Below are 22,023 nucleotides of genomic sequence, written 5' to 3' on the forward strand. Positions count from 1 at the left end.
TGAACCATAATGGAGCACATTTAACTCAAAACTGTTTACTGAAGTCAAGTCCTCCAACTGACTGAAAAGCAATGTATGAATAAACCCTTTCCTTGTCTTCCTCTGGTGAAGTTGTCTCAATTTGCTAAATTGAGGCTAAAACGAACTTTGAAAAAGTGACTATTTAGAATTTCCAACAATTTGTGCTGTCAAAGTGAAAGGGCTGTCTAAAGTATTGATCATATCTCTCTGCCAAACTAAGGCAGGAAATTAATCTTGTAGGAGGATGATCCAAACCTATATCTGGCTGGTATAAAGAAATTCTTTAAAAAAATATTATTCAGAACATATGCTACCATTTCTGGCTTCTGACTGATTGGACAAAAGGAAGATCGGAAGCCATCATAAATTAGATTACTGCACAGATTTTTTCCTGATGTTCTGGAACTACAGAGAAAATACATAAGCATTTTTTTCTAATTTAGAGTAAAATGTATTTCCATTTAAATCCTGACGAAGGAACCTATGCCCCTTGAATTGTAAGTCAGGACATCTTTGCTTGCAGGGGGGGGGGGGAATAAGTGTGTAGCATCCAGGTGGCTTTCTAACAATCTTTATAAAACAGACCCAGATAAGAATGAAAGAATTTTTAAATGCTCACATATTGGATCCCTTTGGCTTCCCAGAATGGATTTATTTTCGTCTGAAAAATCTGACTCACAATTCTTGGCATCTCCATCAAGATCGTTGTCATCGCCAGCAGGTGGGGTGGCATGATAAAGATCCACTTCCCTGATTTGGATAGGACTTTCGCCGAGGGGGGTGCTTGATCTTTGCAATCCGCGCTCCACTGCCAGGCTTCTGTTGGCATCAATTAATGAAGTGGAAAACTCTGCTTCTTTCTCTTGAATACTTCTGTCCTCTGCCTTATCGGCTGTGGAAGGAAAATCCTTATCTTTTTCCACACATGGGGTTTCTGAAGATGCTAGATTCAGATGGATTATTTTTTGGAAGGCCATGTAGTCTGAAAGCTTCGCTCCTTCGTCAGTTTGCTTGGACGCCTTCTCGGTAAGAGGGATTTTAAGTTCACTACGATAATCACTCGACATTTCCACGGGTAACCTTTGTTCATCTAAATCAGATGTTGAATCACTGGCGACTTTCTGGCAGTCGACTGTGGGTGGCCGAGAAGCAGGCTCCAAATGTTCCGAAATTAATTTTTCTAAATTAGATTTTAATGCCTGACCATCTTTTGCCGGAGCAACAGATTTCATTATGGTTTCTTCTTGAGGAAGGTTTAAACGTTGAGAAGGTGGTGTCTGAGCAGCTTCCTTAAGTAATTTCTCTAAGCTAGAATTAAATTCACTTGGTTGAAATCTGGATAGTGCACTAATGTTGTTTGCGGTTTCATTAACTTCTTGACCACAGTCTGTTTCTCGTGGACTGATAAAACCTATGTTCTCAGTAGACTTTTTGTTTATTTGCATCCTGTTGCTGTTCTCTGTGATTTTCTGGCTACATGGTAAGATTTCAGAGTTTTCTTTGAGTAACGTTTGGAGTCGGGCTTTGAATTCAACCTGGTTAGAATTAGAAGGAACAGTAGATTTTTCTACTCTTTCAATTACTTCCTGAATATCCCATGTATCTTTGGCACAAGCTGAGCTCACAGACTGATCAGGCTGTAATGGGGAATGTGTCAGTTTAGGAATTTCTATGTCTCCAAGTAACACTGCCGAATCTTCGTCAAGTATTTGTTTTAAATTGGCTCTAAATGCTGCACGATCGCATGATTTTGGTTTCACAGTTTTCACAGCTGTTTCCATTGTGTCCACAGGCTGCTCCCCAGCCAATTCTCCTTGGATTCTCTCCTTATGATCTGCATATTGTTTAGTTGCTTCCGTTGTGTCATCTTGCAGGACAATCAGCACTCTGTCATCTGTGTTTGTATCTTTGCTTTCCTCCGCAGTCTCAACCACAGTCTCTCTCAAATGACTGGACGTTTGGGGTGAAACAAAGTCTTTCTTTTCATTCATTTGTTTGTACGATTTTTGTTGATTCTCTTTAGGGACATCCTCAAACGGTGTTTCCAAAACGTCCTCGGTACTGGGCCATGTTGCCGATTCTTTCAACAGACGGATGAGTTTAGCATTCAAATCACTGCATTCTCTGTTTGGTGGCACGTTATTTTGGGATACCATCTCCAAAACGTCTTCTACAGGAGAGTCTGTTCTGTTCTGAGCTGCACCAGTGGTATCAGGTTGTATCAGCTCTAGGGATGGAATCAGCAAGTTCTTTTTCCAAGCAGGATTATCACTGAAATACATTCGCCCATCCTCTTTGTTAGGGACTTTCGCAGGCAGAGGTTTTAATTCTTCCAACGACTTAGGCAAATTTCCCATGCTGGTTGTGAACTCCACAGGCTGAGTTTGGAGTAAGGGATGTTTCTCAATAGTTCCTTCTGTTTGAGATCCCTCTCTGCTCTCTTCTGGATCACTGGGATAAGAATGGTGGCTGCGCTCCATCACCTTATTAAAAAAATCCCTTTTTACTGATGTAAGATCTGCTGGTTCAGAAGCATCCGTTATTATATGATGCCTGAGAGAGGCCTGTAGATCAGAAGTTTCCTTAAGCAACTTCTCCAAACTCTTGCCAAAAGCATCAGCACCAGCAGCTTTTGGTGGGACCAAAGTCCTACTTACGATCTCTACGACCTCACTTGTTTTAAGACCAGCTTTTCCATTTGGGCCTGAAGGGACAAAACTAGGTTCTTGAATCTGATCATTGGGAGCCATTTGATCCTTTCCTACTAACTCTACACATGGAATCCCTTTCTCATGTATTAGCGGGCAAGAGGACTCCTGCAACTCTTCAACCAATGCTGTTGGTTGAAAACCACTGTTAACAATCTTATGCTGTATTTCCGGTGATTTATTTTTTACTCCTGCATGTACCTTTCCAGGAAGCACAGGAGATGAGTCACTGTCTCTTGTTAGGACATAATCTAAATGCATGGGTACTGTAGTTGCTGATGGGGAAAACATGGCTTCTGCTAAAGGACTTTGCTGTGAAATATTAGCAGTGGGTTTCTCCATTTCCTCTTCTTGAAGAGGAAAACCATATCTTCCATCATCCAAAATGGCTTGGCTACTTCCAATTCTTTCTTGTAACTCTTTCATGTCACTTACAGTGCTACTCTTATGCTTCTGTGGGCTGGTCTCATCAGTTTTGCTCTGTGGCTTAGTCCCCATATCCCAAAAGTTTCTCAGGCTCTGGAATTGGGAAGGGTTGAGCATTTGAGACCTGGATTCTTCATCCATTTTTTCTTTCAATGAATGAATCTTAAAAGGGGATTTTGGCTGAAGAGTCCCTTTTTCTAAAGCGGTGTCTTTTGGCCTGTCACTTTCTTTAGAAGATGCCACCACTTTGTAACTCGGCTGCAATTTGCTCTCATTCAACCCTCCTGTAATGTTAGCATTTTTCTGGTCATTCGAAAGTACTTCATTAGATATATTAATATCTTGGTTTTCTGTAAATTTATCTCCTTGGATGGGCCTGCTCGTTCCTGAAAACGTAACATCATCACCTTTCATCTCAGACCCCTCCTCACTTAGCTCAACTTTTCTGAAGGTAACTAAATTATATTTGCTTTGTTCATTGTCAGACTCACTTGTTACATATCCAGAAGATCCGCTTGCTGGTTTTTTCCTACCGTATTCTCGCGTATTACAAGACATATTTTCATTTGTAAGAACTTCCTTATTTCCAAGCTCTGGAGTCACCTTCCCACCTTCCCAGAAAGCCTTCATATCCTTGACTCTTTTCTTATCTCCTATCATTGATGGTTGTCTTAACTCATGTTGTGGCAGGACCAGGTTACTTCTATTGTTGGCATGGGGCGTATTTTCGGTGTCTTGAAAATTACAGTCCTTTCCTTCAGGATCTTTTACAGCTTCTCCAGATTTAAGCTCGCTGTTTTCTTCTTCCAAGAAAGATTTAACATCTCTCTCTCCATCAGTGTATATCTGTGAACTGGTTTCTCTTTTCATTCCACTTTGGAAAGACGCGTCAGAGTTCTTCAAACCCATATATGTTTTGCCTTCATAAGCATCTTCACATATGTCTTTTCGGTTGCTTTCATCCATTTTGTCCTCGCTCTGATCAATGGTCTGGAAATGGGTCCTCCTAGTCATGTGAATATTGTGAGAAGCTGCATTCTCGTTTTCTTTGCTACGATTTAAAGGAGCTTTGTCTCCTAGGATCACTTCACTTGGACTTTCGCTTTCCGAAAATGATAATTGTCCTGGTTGCTTTATGATATCCTGGAGCCTTAAGTCTTTGCTCGTTGACTCTCCTCTTTCACACAGAGGGGAGTTCACTTTTAACAGCTCTGTATTTGACTCCTTATCTTCTCCAATTGCTGACAGTTTCACTGACTTTGGGAGGTCCATCTCCTCTGTAAATTGCCTTTGCTGAGGCGTTATCAAAACCGTTTCTTTATCAGCAGTACTGGAACTTCTTTTGAACCAGTCTAGCACTTTGGATATGGATTCATCAGTGGCCTTCAAATTTTCAGCAGCATGTTTGTCAACATTGCGACCCACAACAAGAGCAGGCTTACCTTGTTTAAGGTCTGCACAGCCAGTTTTTGACAACTCGGCCTCCTCTGCCTCAGCCAAACGCAACTCCTGGCCTACAAGAGACACAGCCAATATTTCTTGAGAAACAGAAAAAAAAATTGTAACCTCCCAAATTAATGGTATCTGTTGATTTCAAGCTGGCTAGATTGGCCTGACTATATACCAGGGGTGGGGAACTATGGCACTTTTATGACGTGTAGACGTCAACTCCCAGAATTCCTGAGCCCGCCATATTGGCTCAGGAATTCTGGGAGTCGAAGTCCACACGTCATAAAAGCGCCATAGTTCCCCACATCTCTCCTATATACCTTTAAAGAAAACTATATTTCATTTTTAGATGGTGTATTTTGAATTGTAAAAGTGACTATCTTTCAGGGCAGTTTTCCAGGCTGCCAAATACTTCCCAAAACATTGCCCAGCAGCTAAAATGCTTGCATTTTTAAAAGCTAATTTTAAAATGTCCAATTTTAAATGTCCAATTTATAGGATTTTACATCAGCCAATCAATTAAATTTGTACTTTAATTATTACATAGCATGTTCAACTGCAAAATCAGTGTGTTTTTTTAACTAAGGCTATTAACATGTTACTTATTTACATTCCACATCCTGCATTTGCATTTAAAAAAAAATCTCCCTGAACACTAAAACGAGTAGAAATTATTTAATCAGCCGAAAGGTAGAAAAAATAGGATGAAGTCTCGAACGGCCCGTACTCTAATGAGTCGAGAAGAATACAGGCAACTGAGAAGAGACTCCCATATACAGATGGTCCTTGACTTACGACCATTTCTTTAGCGACCGTTTGAAATTACAACGGCACTGAAAAAGCTACTTAAAACCAGTGCTTGCAGAAGCACGGTGGCTCGCGTGTTTAGGGTGCTGGGTTGTAGGTTAGCAAGCCTGCATTTGAGACCTGAGTGCCGCCATGGGATGGGGTGAGCTCCTGTCCTTTGCTCCTGCTTCTGCCAGGGCATGACAAGAGCCCCCAACCGTCAAGTGGCTAATCCTTCCACCGGCCTCAGTGCTTCTGACAGGCGTACAATGCGCAACCAGGGCTTGCATTCATGACCATCCCCACGGTCACACGATCATGAACCAAATGCTTGGCAACCGGTTCGCATTTATGATGGTTGCACCAACCAGGATCACCTGATCGCATCTGACACACACACACACACACACACACACACACACAGCCAGCATGCTTCCAATAGCCAAAGTCAATGGGGACACCAGCCGGGAAGGTCACACATAGCAATCATATGATATCTCACTTAATTTTATTTTAATTTTATATTGTATTGTTTTTAAATTTTGCCTTGTAAACCGCCCTGAGTCCTTCAGGAGTAGGGCGGTATATAAACTAACTAACTAACTAACTAACTAACTAAATAAATAAATAAATAAATAAATAAATAAATAAATAAATAAATAAATAAATAAATAAATAAATAAGCAAATACTTTGCTTAACAACTGTATCAATAAGATTATTAAAAACTGCTTGCAGCCACGTGATTAATGATTGCACTGCTTAATGACAAGTTTTCCAGTCCCAATTATGGTTGTAAGTCGAGGGCTACCTGTAGCTCTAGCAGATGTAAGATGTCAACAGGAAAGTATTTTTCCCTATACAAATTCTTTAAACGCGTATAAATGTTAGTATCCAGCAGAAATCTTGAACAGCTTGCTAATCTGTTTTGACAATGCAGCTGTTAGTACATTTTGTAGAAGAATCCCAAAATTATAGGGTTTGAAGTGTCTTCAAACTCCCTGCCCAGAAAAGAGAGAGCCTCCTCATATCATTTGTTTTATTTTTATTTATACTCCGCCTTTATTATCTTCACAAATAACTCAAGGCAGTGAACAGAGCCAATGTACCTTCCTCCTCTTTTTACCACAACAACCCTGTGAGGTGTGTTTGGCTAAGAGAGTGACTGGCCCAAGGTTGCCCAGCTGGCTTTCATGCCTAAGGGGGGGATTAGAACGCATTGTCGCTTGGTGATTGGCCCAAAATCACCCAGATGGCATTCATGTCTAAGATGGGACTAGAACTCACAGTCGCCTGGTGTTTGGCCCAAGGTCAGCCAGATGGCATTCATGTCTAAGATGGAACTAGAACTCACAGTCGCCTGGTGATTGGCCCAAGGTCAGCCAGATGGCATTCATGTCTAAGATGGAACTAGAACTCACAGTCGCCTGGTGATTGGCCCAAGGTCACCCAGATGGCATTCATGGCCAAGGCAGGACTTGAACTCATGGTCTCCCGCAGGCGCCTTAACAACTAGACCAAATAGTTACCCAAATTTTGTTGGAAAACCTCCAATGATGAATCCCCTATACTTCCAGAAGGCAAGCTGTTCCATTGCTTTGTGACTCTTACGGTCAAGAAATTCCTCCTCATTTCAAGTTTGGGACTCTTTATATAAAGCTTTCACCTATTGATTCTTTGCCTACCCTCAGGAACGCTTTAGATTAAACCCGTACTTACTTTGGGAAAAGCTTTTTAAGCTTTGAAGACTGCTATCATGTCTCCCATTAGCCTTCTGATCGTCAAACCAAACATAGCCAACGCCTTCGTACTTTAGATGAAAAGATTTAAAACTCCTGGTCAAAGTCTATGTAGAAGATGGCCAGACAGAGCTCGGAGGCGAGGTCAAATGCGTAATCAGTTTGGAGTCACTACATAGCCACAAAAGACCAAAGTCCAGCCCTCCTTAAATTCCATTGACTCTTTTATCTGGCGTTAATTTGCCTAGACCATTGATAGATCGGATTCTTGTGTATAGGTAGCACGGGATAGACTTGAAGTACTTTGAACGCAACTCCTGCTCCTGATTACTTGCGCCTGACAGTTTGGCCACTAGCTATGGAAAGAAACCACACTGAACAACAAACAAATGGTTTGCCAAAAATTAGAAAACAAGATGCACCATTGGAATAGAGAAGGATTTTTCTGTTTGAAGTTCAGATTCTGGAATCCTAGCGTGTACTTCTCAACAAACACAGCAAAATCTTTCTCCAAGTCTTATTACTTACCAGCTACATGAAAAAAAATAAAGCGAGTCTCCTTAAGTATAATAACTCGCTAGACCTAATTCTGTTGGGACAATGTTGCTGCAATTTCCATCACTGTTTAATGCATCCTGAATAAAATAATGAGCAAGTACACAACAATGTGACGATGAGAAATTAACAAAAAAAAGGCAAAGATAGTAAAAGCACTGGTAGACCTCGACTTACGACCACAATTCAGCCCAAAATTTCTGTTGCCAAGCAAGATACTTGTTAAGTGAATTCTGTCCCATTTTACGACGGTTATTACCACAGTTGTTAAGTGAATCACTACAGCTGTTAAGCTAGTAACACGGTTGCTAAGTGAATATGGCTTCTCCATTAACATTTGCTTGCTAAAAGGTCACAAAAGATGACCACATGAGCCTGGGACACTTCCAACTGTCATAAGTACATGACAGTTGCTAAGCGTTTAAATTCTGATCACATGACACAGGGATGCTGCAAGGGTTATTAGATGTGAAAAAGGTTCACTTTTTTCAGCGCCGTTGAACGGTCACGAAATGAATGGCTGTAAATCGAGGACTTCCTGGACTATCGCACTCCTAAAAACAAGGCTGAAGATAGGATGAAACAAGAGTGACAGTTTGATTAGATGTTACTCTCATTGGCTTCACTGTATTTCTTACCAGTGCTGCGTTGTGTGGTGTCACACGGCTCAGGATTCAGCTGCTGAGTTTTGGGCTGAGTCACAGTTGGAAGAGTTTCATTGTCCATGGTGCTGGGACCCATCTGACTGGATGGTTCCCCTGGAAGTACATCTTCTGCAGGAGGACTTTTCCCCAACGATGGCAGATCCGAGTCATTAAAGCTGTAAGAAACTGAACGTCTTTTTCCACCTCGAGATTCTTGTCCATCCTTCACGTTACCATCTAAAGCCGGCGAGTAGGACCGTGATGGCTTTGCTGGAAAAGATGGACTGTCTAAATAATTAGCTTCATGCTCGCCGGCTTTAGCGGAGTAAGTATCTAGCAAGTTGAACTCCCCAGGTTCTTTGCCCTCGTGCAACTCAGGTTTTGCTGGACCTTCATTCTTACTTACACTGGAGGAGAACCTGACCTGCTTTAGTCTGTCCAGTGAGTTCTGAGAAAAGTCTTCTCCTGGGCAAGGGCTTGGCTCTGCAACATCTTCAAGGATGGTGGAGGTTGGCAGCCCACTTTTGTTCGACGGTTCCAAGGTTTGACTGAGACGCAACACTTCGGAATCCGTGGAACTTGAACTTGAGCTTCGTTTGAGGATGCTCTTGGGCGGCCTTCCATGGCTGTCGACCTGCTTGGTCCTTTTAGATGCTTTAGGTAAGGAATCTTTACTCTGCAAGCTGGCATCTGAGGTCTTGTGGACGTTCTTCCTCGCTTTCGGTATAGGCAGTTTTCCCGTCTGCCTGAATTCTACAGAGGGTTGTTCCGATGCTTCTGCTCTGCTGTAGTTCAATAAATTTACTCTGCGTTGGTTTTCTATGGAAGGTGAACGAGAGAGAGAGAGAGAGAGAGAGAGAGAGAGAGAGAGAGAGAGAGAGGGAGGGAGGGAAAAGGTTATAAACAAACTGCAGATAAGAACTGCTTAACAGTTTAGACCAGGGGTATCCAACTTGGCTAGTCGTATGGATTAAGATTTAATTTTATTCTATCGGAATAGTAAAATGAGAATTACTTTTGTATGTTATATAGCAGGGGTCTTCAAACTCGGCCCTTTTATGACTTGTGGACTTCAACTCCCAGAATTCCTCAGCCAGGCCCACGTGCCTAGCTGAGGAATTCTGGGAGTTGAAGTCCACAAGTCATAAAAGGGCCGAGTTTGAAGACCCTGTTATGTAGTAAAGAGAGAAGCAGTTATAAAGCGATGGTTTTAGTGAAGCGTACACCCAGCAAAATTGCAGAAAAATAGCCCAAGCTATTATTTATTTTGCAGGTGAACAATTCCATGCGTGACTTCTTCAAGACAACCCAAGTCCCTTTCTCCAATTTTGCTGCATGCTAAGGCTAGGCTTCAGATCAAGAAAAAAATATCGGCTTAAAGTCAGAGTGAAAAAGATTTTTTTTTAATATAGGAAACCCAAACATATTTTAAGTAGTTTTTGGCTTCTCATGCCATCCTTGTAAAATATGGCTAATTGGCACATGGAAAGCCTCTTTGATATAGCGGTTAAGGCTCCAGGCTAAAAACCAGGAGACCATGAGTTCTAGTACTGCTTTAGGCACAAAGCCAGATTAGTCACCTTGGAGAAGGTCCCTCTCTTTCAGCCCTAGGAAGGAGGGAATGGCAAACCATATCTGAAATCTTGGCAAGAAAACTGCAGGGACTAGTAGTCTAAGCAGTTACCAGGAATCAACAAAGACGAGGAGGAGGAGGAGGAGGAGGAGGAGGAAGAGGAGGAGATGATCCTACATCCAATATATGGATCAATGATTACTCTATTCCAACGGTACTGTATAATCAACTCTTTGAAACAGTTCTGGTAAGTGTAATCTGGCTTCAACTTAACAACCATAACTGAACCTGGGATTATGGTTATAAGTTGTGCTGGTCACTGAGCGGGTCATCCTGGCATTGTGCCAGATTTAACCACCTTTTTTATGGCATTCGTTTGGTGAATGCCATGTGTCAACGCTGCTAAGATCGGGTGTTCTTGCTCTGACAACATATGGAAAATGCAACCATTTCCCTTCTTATGTTTTACTCTTAGAATTAGAGTTAGAATTAGATGATACTGGGGGGGAGGGAGGAGGAATGTGCATGGGAGTTTAGCTAGACATAACAATACTGTAACTAGTGTGAGAACCAAGGTTATTGAAATAAGAGATGGTAAGAATTGGCAGGTTGGAGAACTGGAGGGAAAGCCTGCATTTCAAAGTAATTTGAGAATGTGATTTATGACTGTAAATTAGAGGAGGGAATTGTGCTTTGATACTATGTGCTCCGGGGAGGGGAATTCGGATTTTGGCTTTGACTATGGACGTGCCGATGTTAAGCTTCTCGAATAAAGATTCTTTAAGGTAAACAATGCCTCGAGGTTCTTTGAAGAGTTTCATCTGTCAGAACCACGACACCATGGTTGTTAAGTGAATGTGAGGGTCATTAAGCAAATCCGTAGGCATTTTTGTTGAAAACCAGAAGTAAACCAGTTTCCAGCAAAACACATTGTAAATTGCAATTATTTGTGAAGCGCTGAAAAAGGGCCCAAATGCAAAAGACTGAATAAACAAAAACACAATCATATTAATTTGTATGATTATATGGAGACAGGTTTCTTAGTATCATTTTGCACTGCAGAATTTCGCCCATTATATCCAACCCCCTCCCATTCCGCACGTAACTTTTGCTAAATAACTTTGCTAGTATGATCCCAAAATAGATTGTAACATTTCTTTAAGGTTTTGATTATTCTGTAGAAACTGTGCAGATTATTTCTTAAAAAATTCTTCACCTTCCTCTGTCGTTTCCGATGAATTAGCCATTCCATTTTCTGAGTACTCAGTTTTGGCATTATCTTCTGGTCCAGCCGAGTCGTTAAACGGATTTTTCCTTTGCTGGAATGGTTTCATTTATATGGTTTAAAAACATGGAAAGAAACAAGAATAGAGAAAATAAAGCCCTCCAAATTTTGTATCTCAACTGCCATCACTGGTCATTCTGGGTAAAGCTGATAAGCATTTTGGGTTTGACAATATCCCAGATTTAGAAAGAGAAAAGCTGCATTAACCAAGAATCACTGTTAGTGCTTTTAAACTAAGATAAATCTTACCTCGTTCATTAAGACTTGCTTCCATTAGAGATGCTGTTTGTTATAATGGAAATTCGATGGAAGTTAATTGGGACTTCCATAACTGTCTGGCAGATGATACCACTCTAATGGCAGAAAGTGAAGAAGAACTAAAGAGCCTCTTGTTGCGGGTGAAGAAGGAGAGTGCAAAACTTGGGTTGAAACTTAACATTAAGAAAACCAAGATCATGGCATCTGGCCCTCTCAATTCTTGGCAAATAGATGTGGAAGAAGTGGAGGTAGTGACAGATTTTATTTTCCTGGGCTCCAAGATCACTGGAGATGGGGACTGCAGCCAAGAAATTAAAAGACTCTTGCTCCTGGGGAGGAAAGCCATGGCAAATCTAGACAGCACACTAAAAAGCAGAGACATCACCCTGCCAACAAAACTGCGTATAGTCAAGGCTATGGTCTTCCCAGTTGCAATGTATGGCAGTGAAAGTTGGCCCATAAAAAAGGCTGAGCGCCAAAGAATGGAGGCCTTTGAACTATGGTGCTGGAGAAGACTCCTGCGAGTCCCTTGGACCGCAAGGCGATCAAACCGGTCAGTCCTAGAGGAGATCAACCCTGACTGCTCTTTAGAAGGCCAGATCCTGAAGCTAAAACTCAAATACTTTGGCCACCTAATGAGAAGGAAGGACTCACTGGAGAAGAGCCTAATGCTGGGAAAGGTTGAGGGCAAGAGAAGAAGGGGACGACAGAGAATGAGGTGGCTGGATGGAGTCACTGAAGCAGTAGGCGTGAGCTTAAATGGACTCCAGAAGATGGTAGAGGACAGGAAGGCCTGGAGGAACGTTGTCCATAGGGTCGCGATGGGTCAGACACGACTTCGCAGCTAACAACAACATAACTGTCTGGTTTGGTACAGGTATCAAACGGAACAGATACAGACTTCAATTGATAGTTAGAACCACAGAAAAAGTGCTCTTGCTATTGCTAAAGGACTGTTGCTTTCTCTGCTTCTTTTAAATATTCATTTAGGCATTTTACCTTCACTGGATACTAATGATAACTCACCTTAGATGGTGAAAGAGCTGGCTTCCTTGTCCTTTCCTGGGATTTCTGTAATGTATTGGACATTTTAGGACTGAAGAAAAATGAGATAAGAAAAGAAATTTAGATCTTGTCCATGTCACCCATCTAAACAGGTTTAAGTGCCAGGACTTTTAATTAAGGAAACCTAGGTACAGATAGTCCTTGACTTATAGTAGTTCATTTAGTGACTGTTCAAAGTGAGTGGCACTGAATATTTTATGACTATTTTTCACATTCATGACCGTCTCCATAGTCATGGGATCAAAATTCAGATGCTTTGCAATTTAAACAACGATGACAATGACAACAACAACAACAACAACAACAACAACAACAACAACAACAATAATAATAATAATAATAATAATAATAATAATAATAATAATAATAATAATAATAGAGTTGGAAGGGATCTTGGAGGTCTTCCAGTCCAACCCCCTGATCAGGCAGGAAATCCTATACCTATACCATTTCAGACAAATAGTTTTCCAGTCTCTTCTTAAAAACTTCCAGTGTTGGAGCTTTCATAACTTCTGGAGGCAGGTTGTTCCACTGATTAATTGTTCTAACTGTCAGGAAGTTTCTCCTTAGTTCTAGGTTGACTCTTATTTATGAGGGTTGCAGTGTCCCGGGATCATGTGATCCCCCTTTTCTGACCTTCTGACATGCAAAGCCAGATTCACCCAAAGCCAGCTGGGTGTCAGGCAGAAGGAATCAGAATCACACATGAAGTTGTAGTTCAGAAGATTTACTGCTCAACCTGTATACACAAGAATCTAGTCAGCTAACAGTCAGTAAGATAAGAATCAATGGAATTCAAGGGAGGCTGGACTTCGATCACTTGTGGCCAGTGCTTTTTTTGTAAAAAAAAAAAAATGTGCCGGAACTCACACACCTCATACAACCCACCTTGCCTACACTACAAGGTTCCATCCAAAAAAGGTACTGGAACTCCATTCTGGGCGTTCTATGACAAAAAAAGCCCTGCATGTGGTGATGTAATGATGCCAGACTGATAACTCTCATAACTCCACCCCAGCTCTGCCCTCTTCTTCTTCTACACTGAGTGATGTTGGGCCAGTCCCTCTCTCTTAGGCCTAGGAAGAAGGCAATGGCAAAACCTTTTTGGAAAACCTTGAAAACTGCAGGTACTCGCCCAGGTAATCTCCTGGAGTCAACACTGACTCAAACACATAAAAAATAAAAAAATAAAAAATAAAATAAAATAAAATAAAATAATAAAATAAAATAATAAAATAAAAATAAAAAAAAAAATAAAATAAAATAAAAAAATAATAAATAAATAAATAAATAAATGTATCTACAGGACAACATGTAATACCTTGAAGGTATTATAATGTGCCCACACAATGAAAGCAGACATGACTGGACAAAGAGAGCAGGAACTCCTGAAAAACAAATGTTTAATAATGCAGCTAAATGTATGCCAGCCTTAGGGATGACAAAAAGTGTCTCAGATAATCCATTCCTAAAAGAATTCCAATTAGGCGGGCTTTTACTTTTCATGCTGTATCTTAAATACCTTTTACCTTAAGATTACTTTTCTGCTTCCACCCACAGAAAGACAAGTAAATATTATTTGAGGGAGAAGCACAGATCTTAAAATGATAACTCAGCCCTCACCTCAAACAAAGGTGGTATACCAGGGTTTTTTTTCTCATAGAACGCTCAGAACGGAGTTCCGGCACCTTTTTTGGATGGAACCTTGTAGGGTAGGCAAGGCGGGTTGTATGACATATGTGAGTTACGGCACCTTTTTCTTTTTCAAAAAAAGCACTGGTACACACACACACACACACACACACACACACACAGAGAGAGAGAGAGAGAGAGAGAGAGAGAGAGAGAATGAATCCTGGGCATATTTATTCTACTTTGGAATACCTGTAGGAGAAAATGCAGTGGAAAAACATCCTATATACCGTATTTTCCGGTGTATAAGACAACCCGGCGTATAAGACGACCCCCTACTTTTAAGAAGTTTTTCAAGGTTTTTTGTCTTATACGCCGGAAAATACTTACATGCCCTGCCCTCCCTGTCCGTCGCAGAGGAGGCGAAGGCCCGACTGGCCCCGCTGGCCCTCATGCTGCTCCCGCACTTCTGCCGGCCCCCAAGGCGCAGCGTTTCCCGGGCGGCAGGCAGCGCCGGAGGGCAGCCGCCACCCCGCCACAGCCGGCGCCCCTCCTGCTTCCCCCCCCAGGCCTTGAACTTCTCCCATTCGGCGCAGGGCGGGGCAGCTCTGCCCGCAGCCTCTTTTTCATGTGCCGCTTCCCTCTCACCGTCGGCCGAGGCGCGCTCGGCCCAGGCTCCCGGTCCCTCTTCCCGGCCGGCTTCCCGCCCTGCCCCTCATGGAGCTGGACTGGGCGTGCAGCCTCTCGGTGTGGCTGCTTTTCCTGGGCAGCCTGGCGGTGCGGCTCCTGCGCTCGGACCTGTTGCTGAGCCGGCGGCTGCTGCTGCGCATGGGGCTGCTAGCCGTCCTGCCACTGCCCCTCAGCGCCGTGCTCACGGCGGCTGCCTGCTGGCTCGTCTCGGCCAGCACCGCCCGGCGGAAGCGCAGTGTCGGATGGGAGCAGGACTTCCCTGCCGGCTCCCGTCCGACGCTCTTCCCTTTGAAGACCCCTGCTCTAAGCTCATGTAGGAAGCCTAAGTCCGTCCCCTCCTTTGAACTCTTAGGTAAAGGTAAAGTTTCCCCCGCACATGCGTGCTAGTCGTTTCCGACTCTAGGGGCCGGTGCTCATCTCCGTTTCAAAGCCGAAGAGCCAGCACTTGTCCGAGGACGTCTCCGTGGTCATGTGGCCGGCATGACTAGACGCCAAAGGTGCATGGAACGCTGTTACCTTCCCTGGTGCCAATTCGTCTTGACCATTAGTAATTCAGATTCTTGTGTACAGGTATCCCAAAGCTGGTTTTCACGAGGCAACTTTTTCCTTGGAAGACATTTCGCTTCTCATCCAAGAATACTCTTCAGCTCTGACCGGATGGTGGGGAATGGAAGGAGCTGCAGAATCTTCTTGGATGAGATGCGAAACGTCTTGAAAGGAAAAACAAGAAAGTCCAGTTGCCTCATGAAAAAGCTTCTTTGCGACAACCATGACCTGGATGACTGAGAATGTCCGGAGACCTGGTGTATAGGTAGCATGAAATAAACTTGTAGTACATTTGAACTCCATCCTGGCTCCTGACTTCTTGCACCTGGCAGTCAAATGAAGCCATTACAGAACCTGACGGACTTGTAACGAAGTTTATTATGGAATGAAATTCAAGCATAAATAAAACACAGGTGCCCCAATGAATTAAATTCTGAACAGGAGCCGTCTATGGCAGCAGTGGTGGGATTCAAATATGGGAACAACCCTGTTCTCTGTGTGGATGCCACTTCTGGAAGTCCATTCTCTGGCAGGCAAGAGCCTTGGTGGAGCAGTGGGCTAATGCCTCCTTAAGTAACTCCAGCTGCCTGCAATTAGTGCAGGTTCGCATCCCACCAGGCTCAAGGTTGACTCAGCCTTCCATCCTTCCGAGGTAGGTAAAATGAGGACCCAGATTGTTGGGGGCAATAAGCTGACTTTGTAATAATGCTGCTTGGGGGTGTGTGAAAGCCCTAATAACAGGCATATACATAGAATGAAGGCTACTGCTAAGCTTGTAAGCCGCCCTGAGTCTTCGGAGAAGGGCGGGATATAAATGGAATTAAAATAAATAATAAATTCTCGGCCTGGGCAACAAAAAAATCAGCTACCGGTTCTGCCGAAGTGTTGCGAACTGGCTGAATACCACCACAGCATGGCAAGGTAATTTTCTAAACAAGTTTACATCTGATCATAGGTTATATAGACAATCAGCAAATTTCAGGAGATGTCTAACCTGTGGCTAGATTTGGACTCCTCTTCCTTATCTTGTATGACACCCAACTGTTCTGGTGACACAGAGATCTCTTTGTTGACATTGTTCACCCAGCTGCTTTTGGCATTGCCCAACTTACTCTGACTCAGCTCAGCTAAAACATAAGATAGAGACAGAAAACGGGAGAAAATCAGCTTCTGTTTTGTCTGCTCATCCATAAAGAGTACCAATGTACGTTTTGAACATGCACATTTTAACGACACCTTCTTTATTGATCAACACGAAAGGTGAAACAGGAACATCACTCCTGTTTGTTGCTGTCAATACATTCAATGATTCTACATCCTAATTGACGCTTCAGTAATTTTATTCCAGGGGTAGGCAACCTCAGGAATTCTGGGAGTTGAAGTCCATGAGTCATAAAAGAGCCAAGGATGCCTACCATCTATCCTATTGTTAAGACAGGCATCATTTTTAAAATATGAAATGTTTTACAAACTCACAGCACTTTTCACCTGGAGAAAAAGCCCACAATAATGAACCTGTAAAGGTTTGTTATACAGGTAGTCCTCGACTTACGACTCTTGGTTTGGCGACAGTTTGAAGTTACAAAGGCACTGAAAAAAGTGACACAACCTGTCCCTGCACTTATCACCATTGGGGCGTTTCCAGTCATGTGATCGAAATCCAGCTGCAGGTATCTAAGACGGCTGCAGGATCCTGGGGTCACTATTGCCACCTGCAACCTTCCTAGCTGGTTACGGACAAGCGAAATCAATGGGGAAGCCGGCAGGAGATTGCAAATCACAGTCGCTCGGTGGCTCGCTTAATGACCTCAGCAAAAAGGTTATAAAATCAGATATGGCATGTGATGCCTTAGTTAGTGACCACTCTGCTTAACAACCAACTTTCTGGCCCCAATTTTGGTCATAGCTTGAGGACTACCCATTTAAGATAAATTAGTTGTTCTGCAAACACCCAGTTATTTCAATCGCTCTTGAACAAGATGGAGTGTGGATAAATCATCTAAGCATTTTCATTGGGGTAGAGACTCATTTAATATATTGACTTCCACTGATTCTGGGTTGCTTGGAGAGTGAGTGGCCAGGTAGGTAGAGAGGCAAGTAGGTAGAGAGGCAGGCAGGTAGGTAGAGAGGCAGGCAAGTAGACAGTTAGATAAGCAAGCAAGCAGGTAGGCAGACAGGTAGGTAGGTAGATAGGCTGGCAGGCAAGCAGGTAGATAGGTGGGAAGGTAGTAGAGAGGCAGGCAGATAAGTAGAGAGGCAGGAAGGTAGGCAGTTAGATAGGCAAGCAAGCAGGTGGGTAGACAGGTAGGTAGGTATAGGCCAGGGGTAGGCAACCTGGACTCTTTTATGACTCATGGACTTCAACTCCCAGAATTCCTGAGCCAGCATGGCTCAGTATGAAAGCCTCTCCCTTTCCCCTCAGCATGGCTGGCTCAGGAATTCTGGGAGTTGAAGTCCACGAGTCATAAAAGAGCCCAGGTTGCCTACCCCTGGTGTAGGCTGTCAAGTAGGTAGGTAGAGAGGCAGGAAGGTAGGAGAGAAAAAGGCAGGTAGGAAGATAGGCAGTTAGATAAGCAAGCAAGCAAGCAAGCAGGTAGGCAGGTAGATAGGCTGGCAGGCAGGTAGGTAGAGAATCAGGAAGGTAGTAGAGAAAAAGGCAGGTAGGCAAACAAATAGGTACCGGGTAGATAAATGGGTGGCTGGGTCAATAGATAGGTACCTAGGTAAATAGGTAGGCAGGTGGATAAATAAGCAGGCAGGCAGGTAGATAGGTAGATTCTCTCTCCAGTTAGGGAGAGCCACTGATCGTGCTGGCTTGGAATTCAGTTCAAACATGGGAGTTGAGGTCCCAAACATTTAGAAGGCTAAAGGCTGGAAGAAAACTGACTTGAATCCAGACCACTGAAAGCCCTTCCTCATTTTAACCATACGTTACACCGTGTGTTCTTGACGGACGAGCTGCCAAAACAAATATTTCTCCTTCTTCAAAAAGACATGTTTCTTTTTTTTTTCCCTTCAAATTGACATACCTATTGTCAAGGGCTTCCTTCTTATTGATGCTCGGATAATATCAGCTCCCTGTATTTTCTCTCTGTGCCTCTTTGCCTTGGCTTCATAAAACCACTGCCCGCTCATATTCTTGACCTGGGCATCATTCTTTACTTTTTCAGGTAAATTCCTAGAAAAGTAATGAAAAATATGGTGGTTATTATATTGGGGTTGTGGGGAACCAAGAAAAGCTTAACTGTAATTCAGTAGAACTAGAGAATGAATGATTGAATGAATGAATGAGGAACTCTGGAACCAGGTCGTATGTAACTTTTAGGCGGGGTCTGTCGTAACTTTGAACAGTCGCTAACCGACCAGTCATTAAGTGAGGACTAATCTGTATATTGCAACCAGAATAGGATAAGTCTGAGAGCAAACAAAAAACATATTTTAACTAATTTTCTAAGTACGTTTTAAGTTTCAGAGCATTCAAATATTTGCTCTTTTTACTTTGCCAATCCAATAGGTTTCCACGAAGATACTGGAATTGCCCAATACACATCAATGGTATTTTTCTTTTTAAAACCACCTACTCTGTCTTACCACAATGTGATTTTTTTTTCTACCTGCAGTTACGGAACACCCTCTGAATAAATATGACTGAACATAAGACAAAAATTCCACCTGTTAACGCAATGTCTATCTTTACACGCCTCCTGTTAATCCTAACCTTAAATCAGAAAGAGTGGTGAAGAGGTCAAGGATTTCTGAAAATTTACGTCATTTGTGCTTGGACAACTTTTATTCGTTAGAATTCATACTTTCTGTCTGCCGTTGGTTAATTCCTTTTGAAAGGCCAAATACTCTTAGCTATAAAGGCTTGTTTCTGACATGACTGGAATTGTATGGTTTAAGATTGGGTACTATTGTGCTATGGTCCTTTGTTAGTTACTCTTATTTATTCATGTTTTGTTGATTTAATTTGTGATTACTGCTCAGACAAGCAATTGCATGATCGGAAGCTATATGAATAAATAAAAGGAATGAATATGTTTCAGATTGTACACAAGTGGAAATAGGTATTTTTACCAAAACTGACATGTATTTTTTCCAATTAATGACCATATTAGCCGGAGATGATGAATCCGGTCTGATTGGCCCATCTCTAAAACCCTTAATGCACCCCAAAAATGCTCCCCACAAATGAACACTACATTGCAAAAAATCTTGAAACAAGTAAACAGCCAACCAATTAACTTTCATTAAAATTTATTTCAATATATGATTAAATGTAGCTTGGTTATTATATGCACGGAAAGACTCGACGCTAACCACTAGGGAGGAATGGTTGTTGAAGTTGACACATTTGGCTGAAATGAATAAATTGACTTCTTTGAGAGGTAGGCAACCTCGGCTCTTTTATGACTCGTGGACTTCAACTCCCAGAATTCCTAAGCCAGCATGGCTCAGCTTGGAAACCTCTCCCTTTCCCCTCAGCATGGCTGGCTCAGGAATTCTGGGAGTTGAAGTCCACAAGTCATAAAAGAGCCAAGGTTGCCCACCCCTGGTTAGACAAAGGGCATTATCTACATTGATTAGTGACTGGAAGTCTCTCATGGATATTTTGTGTAAAAATTAAAAACATGAACCCGTGATTTATGCCTTCTATAATTATAGAAACAAAGAGTTCGTAGAAAGAAGTATGATCCTTGACGTACAACAGTTCATTAAGCGACTATTCAAAGTTACAACGGCACTGAAAAAAAGTGATTTATGACCGTTTTTCATACATATGACCGTTGCAGTATCCCCATGGTCACATGATCAAAATTCAGATGCTTGACAACTGGTTCGTATTTATGGCGGTTCGAGTGTCCCGGGGAGGGGTCATGTGATCCTTTTGCGACCTTCTGACAAGCAAAGCCAATGGGGGAAGCCAGATTCGCTTAACAACAAGATTACTAATTTAACAACTGTAATGATTCACTTAACAACTGTGGCAGAAGGAACAATACAGTTCTTTCTTATTAGAGAAAGAATTTGTTCTTCAACTTATGACAGCAATTGGGAATCAGAATTTCCATGGCTAACCAATGTAAGTCGCACCCAATTTTTTTGCCACAATTTTTCCCCCCACAATCACCGCAGTTGTTAAGTGAATCCATGTAGCTTTCCCACCCCCCACCCCAATGACTTTGCTTGTTGGAAACTGGCTGGGAAGGTCACAAATGGCAATCATCTGACACACACACCCAAGGATTACGCAACCATCATAAATGCATGTTGGTTTCCAAGTGCCAACATTTTGATCACAAGACCGGCGGTCAGTCACTTTTTTCAGTGCCCTTATAACTTTGAACGGTCAGTAAGCGGGTGGTTTTAAGCCGAGGACTACTGTAAACCAGAAGGTAGACAGTACAGGGAGTCCTCAACGTACAACCACAAAATTTCTGCTGTTAAGTGAGACATTTGCTAAGTGAGTCATGCTCATTTTATGACCTTTCTGGCCACAGTTGTTAAGTGAATCACTGCAGTTGATAAGTTGCTAATCCGGTTGTTAAATGAATCTGGCTTCCGCATTGAGTCTGCTTGTCAGAAGGTCGCAAAAGGGGATCACATGACCCTGTAATGCTCATAAAACACGAACCAGTTGCCAAGCATCTGAATTTTGATCAGATAATCGTGGGGAGGCTGCAAAGGGCGTAACTCTGAAAAACAATCCTAAGTCACTCTTTTCAGTGCCGTTGTTAACTTTGAACGGTCGCTAAATGAACCGTTGTAAGTCAAGGGCTACCTGTACATAGGAAGCCCCAATTAAGATCTCAAAACGACGATTAAAAGAGTGGCAGGTCACAAACCAAGAATACACATCAAGTACTCTAGCATTCAGAGGCATCGTTAGAACACAGTTTAATGGCTAAATTTCTTCTGTCCTCTTTCAGGGCAGAAGGAGCCAAGTAGAAATTTAAAACTCTGGCACACATCACAGACTGATCCAATAAGCAGCAGAATTAAGATCTCCTGATTTGTATATTACAGCTCACTTGGCCACAGGAATTCTCCTTCCCCAGTTCTTCAGACAGCGAAAACAAGCTCGCCGTCCCTAACTCTTCTGCTAGCCACCTGATAATCCCAGTAACTCCTCATACGTGAAGATTTTTAGAGCTTATTTTTACCCTTGCCTTCCTAAAGAGTAGGAACCCAGCCCAGCTGAGTAATACAATAAGCAAACACTCAAGTTGACTTCCCTCTCCTTTGCATCCTGCTTAAAGTAAAGTTTTCCCCCAGTCCAGTTGTGCCCAACTCTAGGGGGTGGTGCTCATGCCCATTTCCTAGCTAAGGGAGCCAGCGTTGACCAAAGAAACTTCCACGGTCATGTGGCCAGGATGGCTATACGCCGAGGCGCACGGAATGCTATTATCTTCCCGCCAAAGTGGTACCTATTGATCTACTTGCATTTGCATGCTAGCTGGACAGGAGCTGGGGCACCCCGTCACATGGCCCTCGGGTTTCAAATCCAGGCTGTCAGTTTTCCAGCTGACAAGCTCAGGGTCTTTAACCGCTGGGCTATCCTGCTTAGGAAGAAACAATAATGTGCAATCTACAAAATGCTCACCTTGCTCAGTGAGCAGATGGATGGCTTTAAAATGAGATAGATA

At 42.6% G+C, this 22,023-nt stretch overlaps 1 protein-coding gene across 1 annotated transcript in view; it reads right to left on the bottom strand.

Moving 5' to 3' along the window:
* SYTL2 (synaptotagmin like 2) overlaps positions 1 to 22,023 on the bottom strand; it is a 47,902-nt gene that overhangs the window by 22,473 nt on the left and 3,406 nt on the right. Inside the window, exons 2-7 of the mRNA XM_083362592.1 lie at positions 18,406 to 18,554; positions 16,371 to 16,503; positions 12,470 to 12,539; positions 11,117 to 11,219; positions 8,322 to 9,146; positions 641 to 4,669 (exon numbers count right to left, since the gene is read on the bottom strand). Of these exons, the coding sequence (XP_083218718.1) occupies positions 641 to 4,669; positions 8,322 to 9,146; positions 11,117 to 11,219; positions 12,470 to 12,539; positions 16,371 to 16,503; positions 18,406 to 18,554 (5,309 nt within the window). The remainder of the gene's footprint in view (positions 1 to 640; positions 4,670 to 8,321; positions 9,147 to 11,116; positions 11,220 to 12,469; positions 12,540 to 16,370; positions 16,504 to 18,405; positions 18,555 to 22,023) is intronic.

Source organism: Vipera ursinii (assembly GCF_947247035.1).
Source record: "Vipera ursinii genome assembly, chromosome: 4".
In the NCBI taxonomy this organism is placed as follows: Eukaryota; Metazoa; Chordata; class Lepidosauria; order Squamata; family Viperidae; genus Vipera; species Vipera ursinii.